This window comes from Aptenodytes patagonicus, chromosome 15, assembly GCF_965638725.1.
Source record: "Aptenodytes patagonicus chromosome 15, bAptPat1.pri.cur, whole genome shotgun sequence".
In the NCBI taxonomy this organism is placed as follows: Eukaryota; Metazoa; Chordata; class Aves; order Sphenisciformes; family Spheniscidae; genus Aptenodytes; species Aptenodytes patagonicus.
Genome location: NC_134963.1, coordinates 7167441 through 7185788, shown reverse-complemented (window position 1 = coordinate 7185788; position 18348 = coordinate 7167441). Strand labels below are relative to the sequence as shown.

Sequence of the window (18348 nt, the reverse complement as noted above, 5' to 3'; positions counted from 1 at the left end):
CAGCCCGCCCTGCACCGCGCACGCGAGCACCGCAGGCTGCTCAGCCCCCCCTGCACGCCGCACGCCAGCCCCTGCACGCTGCAGCTCCTGCAGAAGCTCGGCAGCAGCCCCAGACAACCACGAGCCCCGTGGCAAGTCCCGGCCCTGGCGATTCAGCTGAACCAGCGTCGACGCGGCGTCCACGTGGGTTTTATTTCCCGCTCACTCTTCTGCTACCGACGCGTTACTGAGCCTTCCCCACTGCCGTGGCCACGCTCTCCTGGCTCTGGGTACCGGCTGCCGAGGGCCACTGAAGCAGCTGCATCTGGAATTGAACCGTCAGTGGCACCGGCTGGAGCCCTCGACCCTCCTCCACTTCAGCAGAGTCTTTGTTTTTTCTTTTTCCTGTGGAAAGAAGTAAATCTGTCACTGTCTTGACAGAGTAAATCACCCTAAAACCAGTAGTGCTCAGGGGGGGGAATCCCCACCGCGTTAGCACTGACTTCGGGCCTTGAGGGAAAATCTATTTGAATATGACTTTGGGTAAGAAGCCCAAAAAGCATCTTTAAGCAGGCAATCGATCTGGGTGCAACTTTGCTTTTTTTTGTTAAACTCCTCTATAATTCCTAGGAAAAAAGAAAGGTGCAGAAAGAAATAATTTCAAGGATCCTGGAAAATCAAGTGTGGGATAAAATGAGACCTACGTGAGACTACTTCCGAAGGCATCCTTCAGCGTCTGGGCAAATTGTTTGCTCAAGACAAAGCTTGCTGCCTTTCCTCTTTGAGCCGTCTGGAAGGGATCCCAATTCCTCTGAGAGGACTTATTATTTGTGTGCATTTGCCTACTGAGGGATGCCAATCAGCCTCAGCTCCCAGCTGTGAGAGTGCTGGTCCCTACGCAGCCTCGCTGGATGCACGGCTGCAGCGGAGCAAGGGCTGGGAGCCGTCCCCCATGCCTCGGAGCATGGCCACTGCCGCAGCTCCAAGGTGGTACCCAGGTGACGAGCAAGTGCCAAACGACCACGGTGCGATTCGGTGACTCATGGAGCAGCCAGGGCTTGCAGACACTGCGTGCGGCGGCACTTGAGCAGCCCACCTGCCTCCCCGGCCATGTTTGCCACCCCGACTGCAACCGGGGTGTACTTGTGAGTCATGAGTCACAGTGGTATGCACGGCCGTGGGACGCTGCCGGCACTGGGTGTAGCAAGTTGTGGGGGCAGCTGATTTTTAGGCACTATCTTTTTGAAATATGCACTCAGTGGCCTTGCTGTGCAGCCGGCCAGCCTCCACCTGCACAGGCATAAGGGGACACCAAATTAAGCACGAGTCTCTAATCTCTCTGGGTTTCCTGCATCAGCAGTGGCTTTCTGTGCACCCAACACCATCTCCGGCCACACAACCCCCTGCAGAAAGGGTTCATTCTCGCTCAAGCTGAAGGGAAGACCTCCTTGCATGCACACTGACCACAGGCACTGGGGTGGAAAGGAAATAAAAAACATCACTGCTAAACTTCAGTTGTTTGACAGCAGCTCCCTGCTTCAGCAGCAGTCTGACCATATAATGCAAATACACATCTTCTTGTGGGGAACAATAATTCAAGGAGTTTTTTCTTCTTTTCAGGTAGCTGGGAAGGCCACCAGGCTTCCTCGAGCGCAGACACAGCCTAGGACTGCAGGGCTCTGAGATCCTCCCCGAAGATGGGGACAGGGCACGGAAAAGCATCCTGGAGCTCTTGGGGAAGGGGGTTAATTGCTCTCTTAAATTAGTGACTAAATCTGGTGCCAGAGTGAGGACACGAGGCTCCTTTGGTAGCTCCAAGTGGCGCTGCGGAGGTCTGGCCCGCTCCATGCTCTCCTCGACTCATGAGCAGGTTTTCAGCATCGCCCCGCCACCCCTTCCCTCCCCCACTTCCTCCTGCTCTTGCATTACCCCTCCGATGTGCTGGCACTGCTCTTTTTGTAGTCAAAACAAGATTGCTGGAATAATAACCTGCAAGAGGCAGGGTGAGGTTTGTCTCCAGCAGTTTAAGCAATGCTGCTGGCTGAGTAGACCGTGAGCTCTGGCACTGGGGAGGCAGGGGACACCCATCAGGGGTCAGGGTGGTCCCCTCATGGGTGACAGCAAACTGGGGTCTGTTCCTGGCCCCACCATGGACTGGCTGGGGCACCTGGGGCTCTCTGTGCGTCTCATCTCTAAACCAGAAAGAACAATAATCACCTCTGCAAAGTGCTTTCAGATCCGAGTTGGAAATGGATGAGGACCTTATTATGCACCCCAGACAGCACTCCCCCCAGCTGCCTGCGCTGGTCCATGCCACCGGCCACATTTGGCAGCCGACACAATGGGCAGCACATCTCTCACCCAAAAATCTGCTTTGCCCTTCTCCCCTGGCACACAGAGCTGGTTAGGTGTGTGTCGCTCCCAGGACAGCCAGCAGCCCACCCTCGGTGCTTGTTCAGACACTGATTCAACAAGGTGTCTGGGCGTGAGTCTAACCCTACAGCCCCCGCAGTCAATGGATGTATTCACAGCCCGAAGCTCAGGATGTGAGTAGGCGCCCTGCCTGGCAGAGCTGGCAGGGTGGTGGGGACCTGCGGCTGCCTCCCAGCCGGTCACCACTGGTGTTTGCTCTCGCACACGCCACCCTCCGCCCAGCCAGCTCCAGTCTCCGTCACCTTTGGCAGACGCTGTGGTTTTCTGGCTGGCCTGACTTTCTCTCTCTGCTTTTGGTTTTTTGCTCTTGTCTTTGCCTTTTTTCCTGTCCTGCGGAGAAAGATGTTTCCATAGTTAGGCTGTGTTGAAATTCACTGCCCGCATTCAGTCTTGTGACAGCCATCGCCCTCTGGGTTCTGTTGCCGGGAGGAGCACAGTGGCAGGGCTGCTTGGAGAAGAGAATCCAGGAAATAGAAAGTGTCAGTGCAGCCAGTGCGTGTTGCCGTGCCGAGAGAGAGAGCATCAGAGGAAGCACGAGTGGTTGCTTTCACGTTCTCAGATGGAAGAATAAACTCATCTATTTTCTTAATCTTGGCCTATAAAAAGTAGCAGTACTCATTGCTAATATCAACATTAAATAATGATACCAGCAGTGATGGATGGTGCTCAGGCAGGATTATTTCAGCCCCATTTTATGGTGAGGAGAACTGAGGGATGGTCGGGAGGGATTCCTGGGCTAGCTGGAGGGCAGGACGTGCTGAACCGCAGCCTGCAGCGCTGCCCGTCCCTGGCAGCCCTGCATCACCGCCCTGCCCCTGGACACACTCCTTACCTTCTCCTCCAGACTTGGTGGCTGCAGCGGCTGCTCAGTGATCAGGATCCCAAAGTCACACACAGTTGCCACCAGGTTCTCGGTGGCCAGCAGGGTCTCCAGGGTCACCCTCCTGGTGCCCAGGGTCCTCCGAATGGGAGGGTCGCTGCGGAGTTCACATGGCTTCTCCTTCTTCTTTTTCTGCTTGTCCCTGGGCACAGGAACCTGCAGGGCACCAGCACGGGGACAAGCCTCAGCAGAGGGTTGGGGTCCCTTTATCAGACAGCAAGCAACCCCGACCCAGCCCCTTGCCCACCACTGCATCCAGACTGAGATGTGTGTAAAACCACCGCTGCCTTCCTCCCATAGCAAGGGGGGACTTTGACGAGAGGTTTGGGATGGAGGGGAGATTCTCTGACACACCAAACTGGCCCAGAAGGGCCCTCGTTCCCCCATCATTATTTTTGCAGCTCAGCTGGTGTTTGGACATCATCCTCTCCCAGCATCCTACCTTGGCATCGTCCTTCTGCAGCACCCGTCTTGCCTTGCCCTTCATGCCTGCATTTTCTTCTGGATCAGCATCGACAGGCCATGAGAGCACCTGCCCAGAGAGAGGAGGTGGTGCTGCAGGGGCTGGGACGCCCGAGGACCCTGGTCCAGGGTCATCGCCATCCCGGGCTGCCTCCCAGAGGGAACACAATACAGAGCTGCGGGCCTCCCAGCAGCTCTTTCCCCTTTCATCCAGCTCTACCACACACTCACCTTCTCCTCCATGACCGAGATGATTGTTCCAGACGCCAGGTAGGACTTCAGCCCCACTAAGTCCTTGGCAGTGTGCTCCTTCCTGTAGCTGCAGTCGATGGTGTCTGCCCAGGGCTTTCCAGGAGTGACAAAAATCTTTTCTGTGCAGGGACACAAAAAAGCTCTGAGGAGAGACCTCTCTTTCCCGAGGACAGGAAGGACCCCCAGGACATGAGCAGTGCCAATTCATTATCCGTTGGTCTCAGTAACAGCCCAGCTGCAGCTGATGCTGCGAGGGATGTCCCGATGCCACCACATGCCAGGAAGAGCCATAAACCTGCCCTGAGCAGTGGGGCAGGGGATTTATAATTCCTCATTACCAGAGTGGGCCTTGGGGTCCTCCATGGCTGCGGGCTCCTGCTGGCCCTTTGTTTCCTTCGTGTTCCCAGCAGAGCTGTCCACATCCAGGGTGGCCACCACAGGATGCTGATGGATTTTTGTTACCTGGAACAGAGAGGAATCTCTTGGCAGGGCACGCCTGGTTGTGTTTGCATCGGGACCAGGGGGCAGAGCTGCCTCTGAAATCCCATTCCCCAGCCCACCCCCATCATGGGAAGAAGGGGCACCAGCGCCAGGGAATGGGTCTGCCGCAGTCAGCGGGAGGGGGGAGCTGTGAATGCATGCCCACATGCAGAGCAGCGCTGGGCTCCCCGAGAGTGACAGGGAATGTGGCCAGCAGGAACTTGTCCTGCCAGATGTGGCCATGCGTGAATTCTGTCCCTACTACTGCTGCTGCCCGCATCAGGTTCATTACGAACGGTCTCGCTCAGCAGCCTGGAGGTGAAGTCCCCCTTGCTGTGGCCTGACACTGCCTGTTGCTTTCAAGATCTCAATTAAGCACAAACCTCAGTGCTGCTACCGTCCTCGATCTCCTCTCCCTCCGCAAACTTGTACATCACACAGTAGCTGTAGGTGATCACCGGAGCCTCGGAGCCAACCTCCAGCAGCTGACGAGCACTGGGATCAGGGACTCCCTTGATTTCCCCAATGCTCACAACCACTCGTGCTTCACTTCTGATCAGCTCTAAAAGGCAGACAATCTTGCTATGAAGCTGCAGCGTGCTCCTTCCAGAGCGAGGAAGGCACAGAGCAAGCGGAAACCTCCAGGATGCCATGTCCTACCACCTGGCATCCCCCCCTTCCACCCTGTGCTAACGCTGTGACAAGCCACTGCCACATGGGGTCACTCCAAAGCCACGCAAACGTCTCCTGGCTTGGTTGCTTTGCCTCCCTGGTTAACATTTTAGATTTCAAACAGCACATCCAGCACATAAACTCATTGAGCAGGGGCCATCAAGAAGGGCTTCCCACCCCCGGGTGGCCCCAGCCCCCTGCTCTCATCCCAGTCGGGGATGTGTCACGCTGCAGAGGTGGCACTGCTTCGTGCTGACAGTGCAGCACCCATGTGAGCATCTTCCCCAGTGGAGAAGTTCCTCTTTCAGAAGCTCAAGAGGGAAATGCATGGTCTGAAACCAGACGGTGTCTAGGAAGCAAAGATGGGGGCAGGCCATGACACCGAGGCAGTGCTAGGATTAGGTTGTTCTTGCAATCTTTGGACCTGACTGAGGCTAAAACTACCTCGATTGTAATTACACTGCTGCAAGGTCCTCTGCCTGTCTCCCCACTTGTAATAGTGAGGTAAAAAGGCACAGAGAAAGATCTCCATTTGAGGAGAGGCAAGAAGGAAGTCAATGCTGGATCCGGAGTTTGCCCTGAGGAGTCCTAGCTCAACCACAATAAAACCACCTCCTGAATCATGGGGTCAGCACGGACAGATTCAAAGGCAAAGGCTCACCTGGCTGCCTCGCCAAACCGTGGAACTGGTGCCTCTCGTCAGGCCCTATGTGGACGTCATCGAGGATGGAGAGCTTGGGCAGGCTGTCCACAAGGAAGCCTCTGTAAGTGGGAATGAGAGCCAGTGGGTTCCCTTGGAGCACCAGGACGCGGAGCTTCTGCAGACTGGACAGTTGGGAGACCAGCCCCAGCAGATCTGTGAAGTTGTTAAAGCTCAGGTCAAGGGAGACAAGATTTGGCCTAAGGAGAGAACCCAGAGAAGAAGGTTAGGCAAACAGCACCCATCTGAGGATAGAGAGCTACTGCCCTGGGTCAAAAAAAGAAACAAAAATGTGTTTCCCCAGCACAAACTGGGTCAAACTGGAGAATCCAATGGTACAATCTCAAGAGGCCAATTCCAAATTCCTGAGCCATTGCCAGTCTGCCCCACAACTCAAAACCATGTTCCTTTAGCATCCATTAACCATCCCACTGCATCATTTGGTGACGCAGCCTCAGCTTTAGATCCTTCCCAGGGCAGACTCCCAGCAGGGGCTTTGGGAAGGGCATGGAAAGAGGAAGCTGCCCAGGGACAGGGTGTCAAGGCAGTTCCCCAGATGATCTCCCTGTTCCACACCTTGGCCACAGATCAAGACACCCTCTAAGCATGAGAGAGAAGACAGCGAACAGAGACAGAGCACTCTGCACCAGCGTTGGACACAGAGCAAAGAAACAACTCTGCTGAAGGGCTGTAATTTCTTAACATGGGCCACCTTGATGGCTTGAGGTCATCTGTTCATATCTGCCCACCTCCCTTTCAGGAGCCCACATTCAGCCTGTGGCGTTACCAGAAGTCTGCAGTGAGGTACTTGTCCTGCGAAGGGCCACACAGCCTGTTGTATGCCAGCCCCAAGTGCTGCAGCTCCGGAGGAGGCTGAGCGCATAGGTCCTGCAGATCAGCCACAGCGTTGCAGCAGAGCTCCAGGACCTGCCTGGGACAGAGGGAACAACAAACACCCTTTGCAATGAGCCACTGCTGCCACTCCTTCGAGTTGCTTGGCTCGTGCTGCGTTCCCAGATGGGACCTCCTTCCCCGTCCTGCCGTTGCAAGACACTGCTCGCTCACCTTCAGCGTCCGGGGCAGGTTGGCCGAGGTTATGCTGCTGATCTGGTTGGCACTGAGGATGAGCTCCTCCAGCTGCTGTAACTGTAACAGACCGTCGTCGACCTCCTCCACCTGCGAAGAGATAGGTTTGGCCAACATGCTCAGGGAGCCACCTCGTGGCCAAGGTGACATGGACATGTAGTGTTGATCCATGTGACATACGTGTAACACAGATTAGTGCAACACACTGGGTGGGGGAGCCAGCAGCTCTACCCCAGCTACAGCTTCCCCAGTGGCACCTGGGAAGACCCTGGGATGGGGAAGGCATCCTTTTCCCAGGATGTTTTCCCTCCCGACAGGAAGATGTGGTTTCCTGGCCTGGAGATGGGTAGCTTTACAGGCACCAGAAGCTGCACTTACTCCCTTGCCAACGATCCGCAGGGACCTGAGGACCTGGAAGATGCGGGAGCCACGGACGAGCTCGGGTGCCAGCACGGCCATTTCCCGCAGGTGCTGGTCCTGGGGGCTGCAGTCCGTCGGCAGGGCCCAGGGGCTGTGCCAGTCGCTCAGCAGCTCCATCAGCGCCTCGGGGCTCTCGTCACCCAGCGGCATGGCCTCCTCCTGCCCGGCTGGGTCTGCCCCCAGCCCTGGCTGGCCTTTGCGGGGTCTCGTGCATGCATCGAAGCGGGATTTATTCTGCAGAGAGGGAGAGGGGGGAAGCAGTGACAGCCCTGCAGACCGCAGACCCCCTGCCACATCCCATGGCTGTGCCCCCCTGGCCCCCTACCCAGCTGCCAAGGCCACAGGGGAAGTCCTGCAGACCCAGGTGCCGCAGGTGCTCCCAAAAAGCAGCCGAGACGCTGCAGCGTCCTGGTGCTGCCATCCAGCCCCAGCCCGGCAGGGAATTCCCTGGCTGGGAGGCACGTGTCCCCGTTGCTAGGAGATGGCAGGGACGCGGACACCCTGGGGACCGGGGACCAAGCCCTGCAAGCCAGGCCGCGGAGCGAGCCTGGGACGGCACCGAGCTCCCCAGGCTGGGAATAAATCCCTGGTTTTCTGGATCTCCCCCTGGGTTCTGGGGCTGCTTCCCACCAGGGAAAGAGCGGGCGGCCTCGTGCAGCATTTGCAGGGTGCAGCGTCAGCCCTGTCCCCTGGCCAAGGGCCTGTTGCATGGCATTTGCCATTTCACTTATCTACATCCTGAGTGTCACTCAAGTTTCAGGGAGGAAGCAGTCAGGTTCTCAGTTAGCTGTAAAAATGCTGCTGTTCATCCGCGTGGAGGGTGCCGCCACCACAGCAGCGCAAGGCCATCGGAAAACAAAGTTCACAGCTAAAAATACCGGCTCCTACACTTGGAAAAAATAGATGAGCCCCAGGAACAAAAGCCACAGCTCTGTCTCAGGTCAGATACAGGTCTCCGCACTCTGAGGTTTATTTGCTTTTTCCAGTGATAGGTGTTGAGGCAATGGCTACAAATTCCATTTTAGGGAGCCTACAGAGCAGCATGTGTCAGCAAAACTTCACTAAATGAATTGCAGATGCTCTGTGGCATCTGGCAGTTACGTGGTGGAAAGCTGAACTTCCACTTGGGTTGGGTTTTACAGGACGGATGCCGATCTGCTCCCTTATCAGCTCAGCAGCTTATCACAGCTGCGTACAGCTAGCATGTGCAGAGCATGCACATGCCGAGAGAGAGTTGCATGCCATGGAGTGGAATAACCAGGCAAACTGCTATCCTCAGCTCAGTAGAAAATGAAGTCAAATCTTCTGAAAATCTTTGAAAAAGCATTACCAGTGGTTGAATCGTGTTTCGTGGAAAAGCCAAGCTGTAAGAATGCTGGTTCTTTTATTTGTATCACTGTTACAAATAACTGGGCCCCATCGCCATTGGTGCTGCACAGAGATGTTCCCTGCTCTTGGAGGAAGACTGGCTGCGATTCCTTGTCTGTCCTCCCTGGCTGTACCTGTCTGGGGCAGCTGGAAGGGGACTGGCAGTGGCCGATGCCCAATGGTGTCTTGTATGTGCAAGCTCACGCACCTTCCACACATCTTGCAATGCGCTGTGGGGCACTAACCAGCTGCATCTGTCTTTTTTGGTGCTTCCAAACAAGCACCCTTCTACCTGAAAGGAGCCATCTGTACCCATCATTGTCTTCGTAGGGATGTTCCTAAAGAACACCCTGCACAGAGAAACATATCTCTCTCTCTCCATTTTACCCCCAAATAATAATAAAAACCTCAAATAAAAAAAGCGTCTGCCAGAACTGTCCTTTTCTGGTCCTTCTCCAGCACTCTGCTGTACTGTCTGCTGCCTCACGCCGTAGGCCATGATAACTCATTCTCTTTCTTTGCGTTATTTAGCACCTGGGAACATGGGTGATGCAAGAAGAAATGCTTCCCTGTGGGATGGCTGCATCCCTCTGCTTGGCCGTCCGGGGTTCCCTCGCAGCACGCGGCAGAACCACGTTCAGTTTGTGAATCTCCATTATTGTGGCTTCAAGCAAACAACAGAGGCCTGATGTTACAGGCTGGTGGGACTCGAGTGCGACATGGTACGGGGGAAATGTCCGTTCCCATTTCAATCTCTGGGAATCATTTCAGCCTGGAGAACAGTCCTTGTACCAGTCCCAGGCGCTTCAGAGGAGTTCACGCGCACACCAAGCTTTTTATTTTCAGAGACAGATTATTTCACATGGAAAAGAGAACTGACTATTTTGACACCAAGCTGTTTTCTTGAAAGTTTTCTGGTGGCTTGACAAACGTTCATCTTTCAATCTATCCCTGTGTTTCAGGCATATCTTTCATCACAGAGGTGGGAAGCACAAGCGTGTATGTGTCACTTTGCATTTTCACAAAGGTATGCTCATAGGGGCTTCCTCTGCCCTCCTTTCTGTCCTGAACTATCAGCAGCTCTGCAGGTCCTCTTCCGATCACAGCCTCATACTTGTAAATCCTAGAAACAATTTTTCTGTTTTGGCATGTATGAGAATTTCCTGCATTTAGTTACTGGAAATGGAAAATAGCCTCAGGGGAGTTAGAGAGAAGGGTGACAGAGATGGGGAGGTGGGATCCTGGACATCCTCTGCTGGATTACGTGAGGAGGTCACACCTCGGGGAGAGGGTCTTACAGACATCCAGCAAAAGGATGTATATGTTGACCTGGAGGCCTGACCTGGCTTGCACACAAGCCCCTCATGGCTTTTTCACTGCCAGCTTTAGCCCATTGACCTGCAGGAGAAGGTTGCTGGCTTTGGGCACCAATGATGTGCTTGCATGCTTCAACCGTGTTTTTAAAAAAAACAACAGCGTTTACGTTCTAAAGCCTACATTTTGGAGAGCCCAAGGATTTAGATGGGATGTCTAAGCCAAGCGTCCCGAACTCCTAGTCAAACAGATGATACGGGACACCATCTGTGTCAGTCTGAAACTGCACCTAGATCACAATCAGTGAAGACGCATTTGAAGCAACTTTTGATGTAATCTTTCAAAAAAGAAAAAAACCCAAACTATCACCCACAAAAAAAAAACCATGGAGGAGCCGCTGACGCAAAACTCCACGGTATTTAAATGCAGCTTGGCTGTCCACATCTACACCACTCCAGGCAACCGGCAGCTTGAACACCAACATCCAGCAAGCTTTCGGCCAAGTCAGCTGCTCTCCAGGCCCGCCATGAAACGCCGAGCAGGTGGGTGCGACTTAACCTTGCTACATGTTGTAAGATTGCATTGGTTGATGTTCATCACTAGCTCAGCCACTTAATATCGATACACTTTAGAAATTTAGCATGCTGCACAAAACCAGGAAGTTTTGCAAAAATGATGTAGAGGCTTGAGACTAATCGTTGTATTCTTTGGGTTTTTTTTCTTTCCCCTCTTCATTTGAATGCAGAGATCAACAGGTTTGCAATCTTCCTCTTCTGTTCACTGGTTCCTTTGGGCTCCTTGGCACCAACAGCCACCTCAGAAGAAAGCAAATCTACTACAGGACAGAGACAGAAGCGTTTTATTACCAGAATAAAGCCCTTAGCATCAGTGATAGAAAAGCAAGTGACTGACTTGTTTAAAAACTACGTAAGTGTACTATTTTGCATTTGCTGTGCCTATGTCTGTGGAGGAATCTCTTGAATTATTATAAAACACTAGAAAGACCACCAGGAAAGAAATTTTTGGGTTAGAACCTAAAATAGTCTCTTCTCTGTATTCCATGCGAGAAGGAAAGCATATACAGTGCATTATTTTAAGGCAGAGTTGGAGCAATGTCTAGGACAGCTGGGGAAAGCTTGGGCAACTGTACTTCAGCTAACTGCTAGCTGTGAACTTCCAGACTAAATGCATTGCTCTTTCTCAGTCTCCCGAGTCACGCTAGGCTTGAAGCAGGCATCTTTTTGGATGAAACTGGTCAGACCACTGGAAAAAAGGAGAGAATTGCCTTGCTCTTCGGTCTGATCCTAGTACTAGAGCAGTCAGGAGCACTTCTGCCGAAAATCCTGCTCAGCCTGCCGTTCCTTGGGGATGGTAAAATGTGCACTGAACTTAAGTGTCAATATTTCAGACAAATTTCAATTCCTGGGAATGTGTTCCCAAGAGTACCTTGATAAAAATCAGTGTAAACATTTCCCCTGAATTCATTCTTGAAATCAAAACTCTCTCTGCTGAAACAGATGAAAATATGCTCAGGTCAAAGCAAATCTCTTGCATGAGTAAATTTTGCCCATATGGCAAAGTAAAAAAGAAAACGAAAAGACTTAAAAAAGCTGAAAACGAAGCCAAGCAGGCTATTAAGATAGAAAGTACTACACAATCATAGCCACAGATAGCGTGCAATACCTACTCGATAAAAGGAGCGTAGGTGTTAATACAGCTATTGAACAATAACAAAAAAAACCCCCAAGCATACACAAACTGAAAGACAGGTGTGTATGTGCCTAGACATTCAAACGTGAAGCAACTACCAGGAAAGATGTAAACCAAAAGATTGATAATTTCTGTCTCCTCTTCCTCCCCTCCAGAACGAATGTAGCTCTGTAACGCGCAAAACCGTGAGCTGGTTAGCTGCCGACTTCCGAGCCAAAGACATGGTGAAGAAAATACCCGAATGTCCAGCTTTTGATGCAGATTGCTGCAGTTTCCACGTTTTTTACGACATTTTGCGAAACGTGAGAAGCGATATAGAATCAATGTGTGGTAAGAATGTAACTCAGTTGGTTGATGCAAACATCAATCAGCTAAATGTGACATTGAGTGAACGAGCTGCGCTTTACACCTGCAAGAACAAGGACCTTCCGCAGATGGATCATAGCCAGGTCCAGAACATGGAAACAGCAGAGAAGAAGTCGTACATCTGGTGGGTTTTACAGAAATATGAACAATTCATGCAAAATACAACAAAAATGTACTCTTCAGCAGAAATGTAATATGCCAGGGTGAAAAAATAACTTTAAGATACTAGAGGCTCGACTAAACGTGTAGTATGTGATCAGTTTGATGCCAGGAACAACATTGATAATGTTCTTGCTATTCTACATATTATAACTATATAATCTAGTTTAATTTAATGTTTAAAGGACTAATGTCTTAAGTTATTGATCATATTTATTATAAAACTATTATTTATACTGTTTTATTTGCAACAGCATATAAAAAGGATGGACTAATGTAAGTCAGGGTGATTTAATTAACCAATCATGACACAAATAAGCAAACAGGAAAGCATGATTTCAGTAATTTAATGTTATTTATATCTTGCAATTATTTTTAAAAAAAGTTGATTGTCAGTAGACTGATTTTGTACTTCTCTCTCTGCCAGTGAATTGTATTTATGATTTTATATAATACATCTATTTTTATAAATTTATTTAAGCAATTACATAGTTTATATATATTTATTCAGATTTTTAACTTTTATATTTTAATACTGAAAGGGATGAATGATATATTTGCTACTTAGTAGGTGAATGGTTTTACTCATTTTCTGTCATTATGTTTGGATAGAACCTGGAATTTAATTAAAATGAGATTAAATAAAACTAATATTGCTGAATTCTCTTTTTACTACGTAATTCTTTTTTACAATATTTTTTGCACTGAAAACCTAGTGTTTTGTTAAACAGCAAATTGAACTAGTTGTTTCTGGTCCGTATGTTAAAGATACTAGAAACAGCACATATCCTCCTTTCCCATCCATTTTTATTCATAGACGTGAAGCAGTTTTGTTTCTTAAGTTCCTAACTGGTTTCTTGTTTGGGTGCACCAGTGGGTAAGTTGTTTTCTAATTGGCCCCCGCTTCTGAAGGTTGAATTATTGTGGCTTCTGCAACACAGCTCCAGAGTCCGGTTTAGATTTACACGTTTTCATGGTTCACGGCCAGCACCAGCTCTGCTGAAAACATGCTGGATTAGCTCAGACACAACCACCGCACCGAAACGTGGCCGAGCTAATTATCGCTCCTGGAGCTGGTAACAGAGCAAAGGCACTCAAATGGTCTAGGAGCAATAGGACTCGTCATATACTTGTTTGTCCTTTATTTCGTATCAACTCCTGATTATCCCAAATAATGGGAAGGTTAATAACAATACAATGATTTTAGTCTAAATTACCATACAAAGTTCAAGCCAGTCTAAGCATTAGAATCAGTTCCAAAATTAACATTATTTATCTATAAAAAAAATGGTTCCAAAAATTAACATTATTTATCTATATTAAAAAAATAATTTGACTTGAAACGCCCACTTAAAACACAAGTAAAGGATTACTCCTCTTTCTGCTGCCATCTCCTGTGTTCATTGATGGTGGTCCGTATCAGCACACAGCCCTGCGCAGGCTTGACTTTGCTCAAGAGTACTCAGATTTGTGCTCTGAATGTCCAGGGAATTGCAGCTGGATTGAGCCCCTGCATCCCAGTGGCACCGGGGCTCCTTCTCTGCGAGGCTGTGAAAAGCCCAAGAAGAGCTGGAGCAAGGGATTTTGGTACCAGTTCATCTCCTCCATCCTCCTTTCAGATCCTCTCAATGCAAAATACATTAGTGCCCCGCTCACCCTTCTGCTGTGGTGGTTCTTCAAGATGGTGCTGTTAGTGCCGATGCAGCCGTAGCTTTTCTTCCTCCCGTTGCTGGAGAACTGGCCCTGTTCTGCCCAGACTCCTCCAGGAAGAGTGGTTTCTTGACATCAACTGAGTCACTGCCAGTCCCCAAAAAGCACCGGTCTGGGGGCGGTAAAAATGTATTCTAGTTTCCTGAGAGGAACAGAGGGACCAAGCTCCTTGCTGGAGCCAGGGGAAGAATTCCTCCCAAACAGAACCAATTTCAGACACCACTATGGAGATGTCACACAGTGGTGACAGGCAGAAGGACGCGGGCAGATCTGAGACCGTTACCCTGGTTTCTGACGTTAACACAAGTAGCATGGCTCTCTCTTTGTTAGTGCCACACTGGCACACCTTGAGCTCAAAGGATGTTTTAATAAACCACCTCTCTGACCTGCGTGACCTTCGTGCAAGCACGGGGAGTCCAAAGGTGGGTATTTACTCATGATGTCTTCTGCATCAGAAAGGCACCTGCCAGTCCTGGAAGTCTCAGTGCTAACCCCTGTGAGAAGCAGAGACGCACTGGTGGCTGGGGCACTCTCTCAAATTACTCTGCTTAGTTCCAGGTCTACCAATTTTTCCAGGGTCCAAAAGGTGCAATTTCAACCTCATATCCTTAATTTTTAATAGAGAAAGAAGAGTGAATGGAAAAGGATCACTGACTGGGGATGTGCTTATCCCCAAGGCAGAAGCAACATCTGCTGACCTCATCAGGTAGGGTCAGCAAACCACTACAAGCAGGAAGACATTTACATCCTGAGGGCTTAGACATCACCATTTCCAAAGGTTTGACACAAACCACTTAAACCTTGCTGAACCAGAGGATTACACAGGGCCACTCCCTGCGGTTTCTTCTCTCATGCACATCTTTTCTTTTACCTTCTGAATATGTAAATAGCTAAATGAAAGTGTTTTCCTTGGAAAGGGAAACAGATTTCCTCAGAAGCTCAAGCAAGATGTTGAAATGCGTCAGATGGTCTGTCCCCATTCACGTCACGGGAAGAGCAACCTGAAAAAGAAAAGAGTTGTTCCTCCCCATGGGGGCACAGAACTGTACTGCCAGCCCTGCAGACTCGGCTCACCTCGAGAGTCTGAGCTCGGGCGCACAGGATGCATGCTTGAAGTAGGGAGACACAAGCTTATGCAAAACTGTGGCAAGCCGCTGTTCTCCTCACATGTCCTTGAAAGAGAGCAGTGCTTTGCCACAAGCATTTGGGATGCAGCAAGGCAGATAGGCTGGCTGATACCAGAACATCAAACTTCAAAGGGCTGAGGTCAGGAAGCGATGACCAGCACCTCACTGAGGAGTCAGAATGAGAGTGTAAGCGCATGCTTAGGTAAGCGAGACAGAAACAGCAACTGCAGATAGTCTGATGCATAAAGTGACACAACTGTATCTATCACTAAAGCAATTCTGACATCTGCATTATGCTCATTTCTGCAAGCTCATATAGCAAACAGCCACTGATGTCAGATAGAGTTTATTTAGGTTCTGTAGGCAGCCTATGGATGTGTGGCTGCTCAGGTACTGTCCTTTCGTCTATCTCGATACAGTTGGTCCCCTGCCAACCTTGGGCAGATGTAGAGTCTTCTTCTTTGATAAGCTCTTCCCACTTCTCTGAGAAGATGGGGCAGCTTCAGAAAAGGGAGGGACATTGAACAGGTTAGAGTCACATGCTGGATGACTGAGCTTGGACTGCATAGTAAAGAGAAGACGTGAGAGCCAACAGTAGCCCTAATGCAGAGGTGGTTGTGTGGCTTCCTTTGCAAGAGACTCTCAGGACCTCTGCTGCCCACGCCCGAGGCAGAGTGCTCAAAAGCTCACGCTGAAGCCCAGAGATTCTCAAAAGATTACTTGAGCATTCACAGAGAGAAAGGCTCAGACAAGGCACTCTCCCAAGAGGAAAAGGCTGCCAGCCCCAGACGGAACAGTGTGAGAACATCTGCAAATCCGTAGCCTTCCTGGTGCAGGATCATCAGGGCTCAGAGAAATCCTTCTCAGCCCTGGAGGGCTGGAAGTTGGGGGATACACCTGTGCCACATGGTGCATCTCTGCTGTGATAATGAGGTAGTCACTGGCAAAGCTTTCTTGACAAGCAATTCCCCATTTATCCTGATCGAAAATGAAGCTGTCGGCTTTCAAGGCCTATGAAGAATTTACTGTTGAGATGGAGGAGTCACAGATGGGTGTTGTAAGAAGTGTCAAAAGGGCAGGCAGCAGCAGGACTTAGGGATGTGATGAGTCTAATCTTTTGTGGGTTTGTTTCCATTTTGTGATGGAAAGGCGTTGGGGTTTGCGATACACACACCTTGTTCCGAGATAGGAACATGTTAAACATCTCTCTGGATGACAACAGGGACTGTTCTGTGTTTGCACACAGGGAACTTCCCCAACACCCAACTATTCATTGCCTGCCCACCTCCTGGTGACGAGCACACTCAGGAGGAAAAAGTCCTCAGGGATGAGAATATGCATAGAAGAGCTCTTGCGGGTAAATCCAGGTTTAAAAAAAAAAAAAAAAAAAAAAATCTAGTGAGCATTGCTTTCTGTTCTTTCACATATAAGGAGAGCCCTGAACTGTTTGCCCATTGAAGTGCCAATTCCCTTACAGCAGTAATTTAATTAGGCATAACTTCCACAGAGCAAGTGTAGGTCCACTTTTGGCACTGTTCAAGCATTAGCAGAATCGGCCACAAAAATAAGCCATTTCAATAACTGTCTTTTGGCATATCAGCTACAGTTATACTAGCCTCACTGAAATCACCACAAAATCAGTAGTAAAGAAACAGTGCTCTCCAGCCACAGCTTCCTCCCAGAGAAGTTTGATAGAATCATTGCAGTAACATTGGCATTTGTATGCTTGGTCGAGAGTGAAGTCAGGCTGAAGTGTTGGTTTATCGCTGTTGAAATAGCACTGTTCCTCCCAGAGAGGTTTGATAGCAACGTTGCAGAAACATTGGCATTTATATGCTTGGTCAAGAGTGAAGTCAGGCTGAAGTGTTGGTTTATCGCTTTTTAAATAGCAGTGAAGAATCACTGCCTTCTACCAAAATGCTTTATGCGAGATTAAGCTAGAGATATTTAAAAAATTAAATGCAATCAGAGTAAGAAAACTGCTACACCTTCCCCTGGAACCACAGGCCTGACTCATCAAAAGTTCTCATGAGCTCTGTTAAGTCAAAGCCACCAATCACAAGGATGAGATTAACCAGCATCAACTCCTGTGCAATGATTTTAAAATAGCCTCAGTCACCCAATGCTGCTTCCACTAGGCAAGAAAATCCAATATACCAATGAGGTGACAACTGAAGCATAGAGAGCTGAAGGGTCCTACCGGGGAAAAAACAAAAATCAGTCATTAAGGGCAAAGATGAAATGCTGTTTGTTTCATTTTTTTAAATGGACTTAAGCAGCTCAATGCCTAACACTGACATCAGTTCCATGGGAATACCGTGCTATCCAGCCTCAGTGCTGCTCTGTGGAGTCCACTGTCCAGGCAGTATGTCAGCCAAGAGCCCCAAATCCAAGCCTGCAAGAAAATAAGACCATCAGGGCTGAAGGCATTGGTGCAGCCCCTACAGGCTTAAGAGTCTTACCTTTCTTGGAGAAATACCAGGGCTACCTTTGAATTACTAGCCTGTGAGAAGTAGGTGCAGAAATAAATAGATGTTTGCTTAGTTTTGCCAAAAGAGCTCGCTCTCACTGTTATCCTTAATATAATTAACAACAATAAGGGTCTGATCACTTTAGGAACACATCAGAACGTCAATACTTTTTGAAAATTATGTTATGCAAAGTGTGAAAGAGCAGGCTCACTGGTTATTTAGGGTGAAGAAACATGTACACTCTGCAGACACCTAGACTTGTGGAGATGGTACTTTAGCCCACCTGTTCATTCCCAGTCTCTAAGCTGCTTCAGTGAAGGGGAGCGGAGTTGACTACAGAGGGTAATTTTCAATTTTTGCTAATCTGGCTAACACTTACTCTGGTGAGACAGAGAACAACCCAGCACAGAGCAAATACAGCCTGGTGGCCAATGCATGAGAAAAAAAAAATCACTTGTAAACTCCAAGTAAGCTCAGAGTGAGTTGATTCTTTCAGTCAAAAAGGGCCCAAGGGGCACCAAGTTTCTTAAAAGGAGTCCAAGCTTCAGAAGCTCAACAGAGGATACAAGCCTTGCAATGGGAAAGCCAAACACACAGATCCCAAAGGGGTAACTTCAGCATTGCTAATAGGGAAATGAGCTCTTGTCACTTTTCAGACTTGCAAAAAGCATGACAGGTGCTGGTCCTGGTCCAGGAACAATTCCACTTACCATTTCCCCACATCCAGTTAGAAAATAAAGGCATTACAACCAGTTTCTT

General features: G+C 49.5%; 1 protein-coding gene across 1 annotated transcript; it reads right to left on the bottom strand.

Annotated features, from left to right (window-relative positions):
* Nucleotides 1-223: 223 nt before the first annotated feature.
* LRRC43 (leucine rich repeat containing 43) lies at nucleotides 224-7785 on the bottom strand. The gene is made up of 12 exons (XM_076352637.1): nucleotides 7690-7785; nucleotides 7323-7598; nucleotides 6924-7034; nucleotides 6646-6785; nucleotides 5820-6058; nucleotides 4870-5048; nucleotides 4345-4468; nucleotides 3986-4125; nucleotides 3735-3824; nucleotides 3236-3448; nucleotides 2655-2742; nucleotides 224-384 (listed from the first exon to the last, which is right to left on the bottom strand). The coding sequence occupies exons 1-12, from the start codon at nucleotides 7783-7785 to the stop codon at nucleotides 224-226; spliced, it is 1857 nt and encodes a 618-aa protein (XP_076208752.1).
* Between the last annotated feature and the right edge of the window lie 10563 nt (nucleotides 7786-18348).

What these genes read in the sequence shown, in the direction of transcription:
- LRRC43 (XM_076352637.1), bottom strand. Translation starts at nt 7,785, where the DNA reads ATGGCAGCACCAGGACGCTGCAGCGTCTCGGCTGCTTTTTGGGAGCAC. An exon ending in GGACCCCAAGGCCCACTCTG is followed by an intron (nt 4,126 to 4,344) that starts GTAATGAGGAAT and finishes GTCCCTGCACAG; the next exon opens with AAAAGATTTTTGTCACTCCT. An exon ending in TCTCGGTCATGGAGGAGAAG is followed by an intron (nt 3,825 to 3,985) that starts GTGAGTGTGTGG and finishes CTCTCTGGGCAG; the next exon opens with GTGCTCTCATGGCCTGTCGA.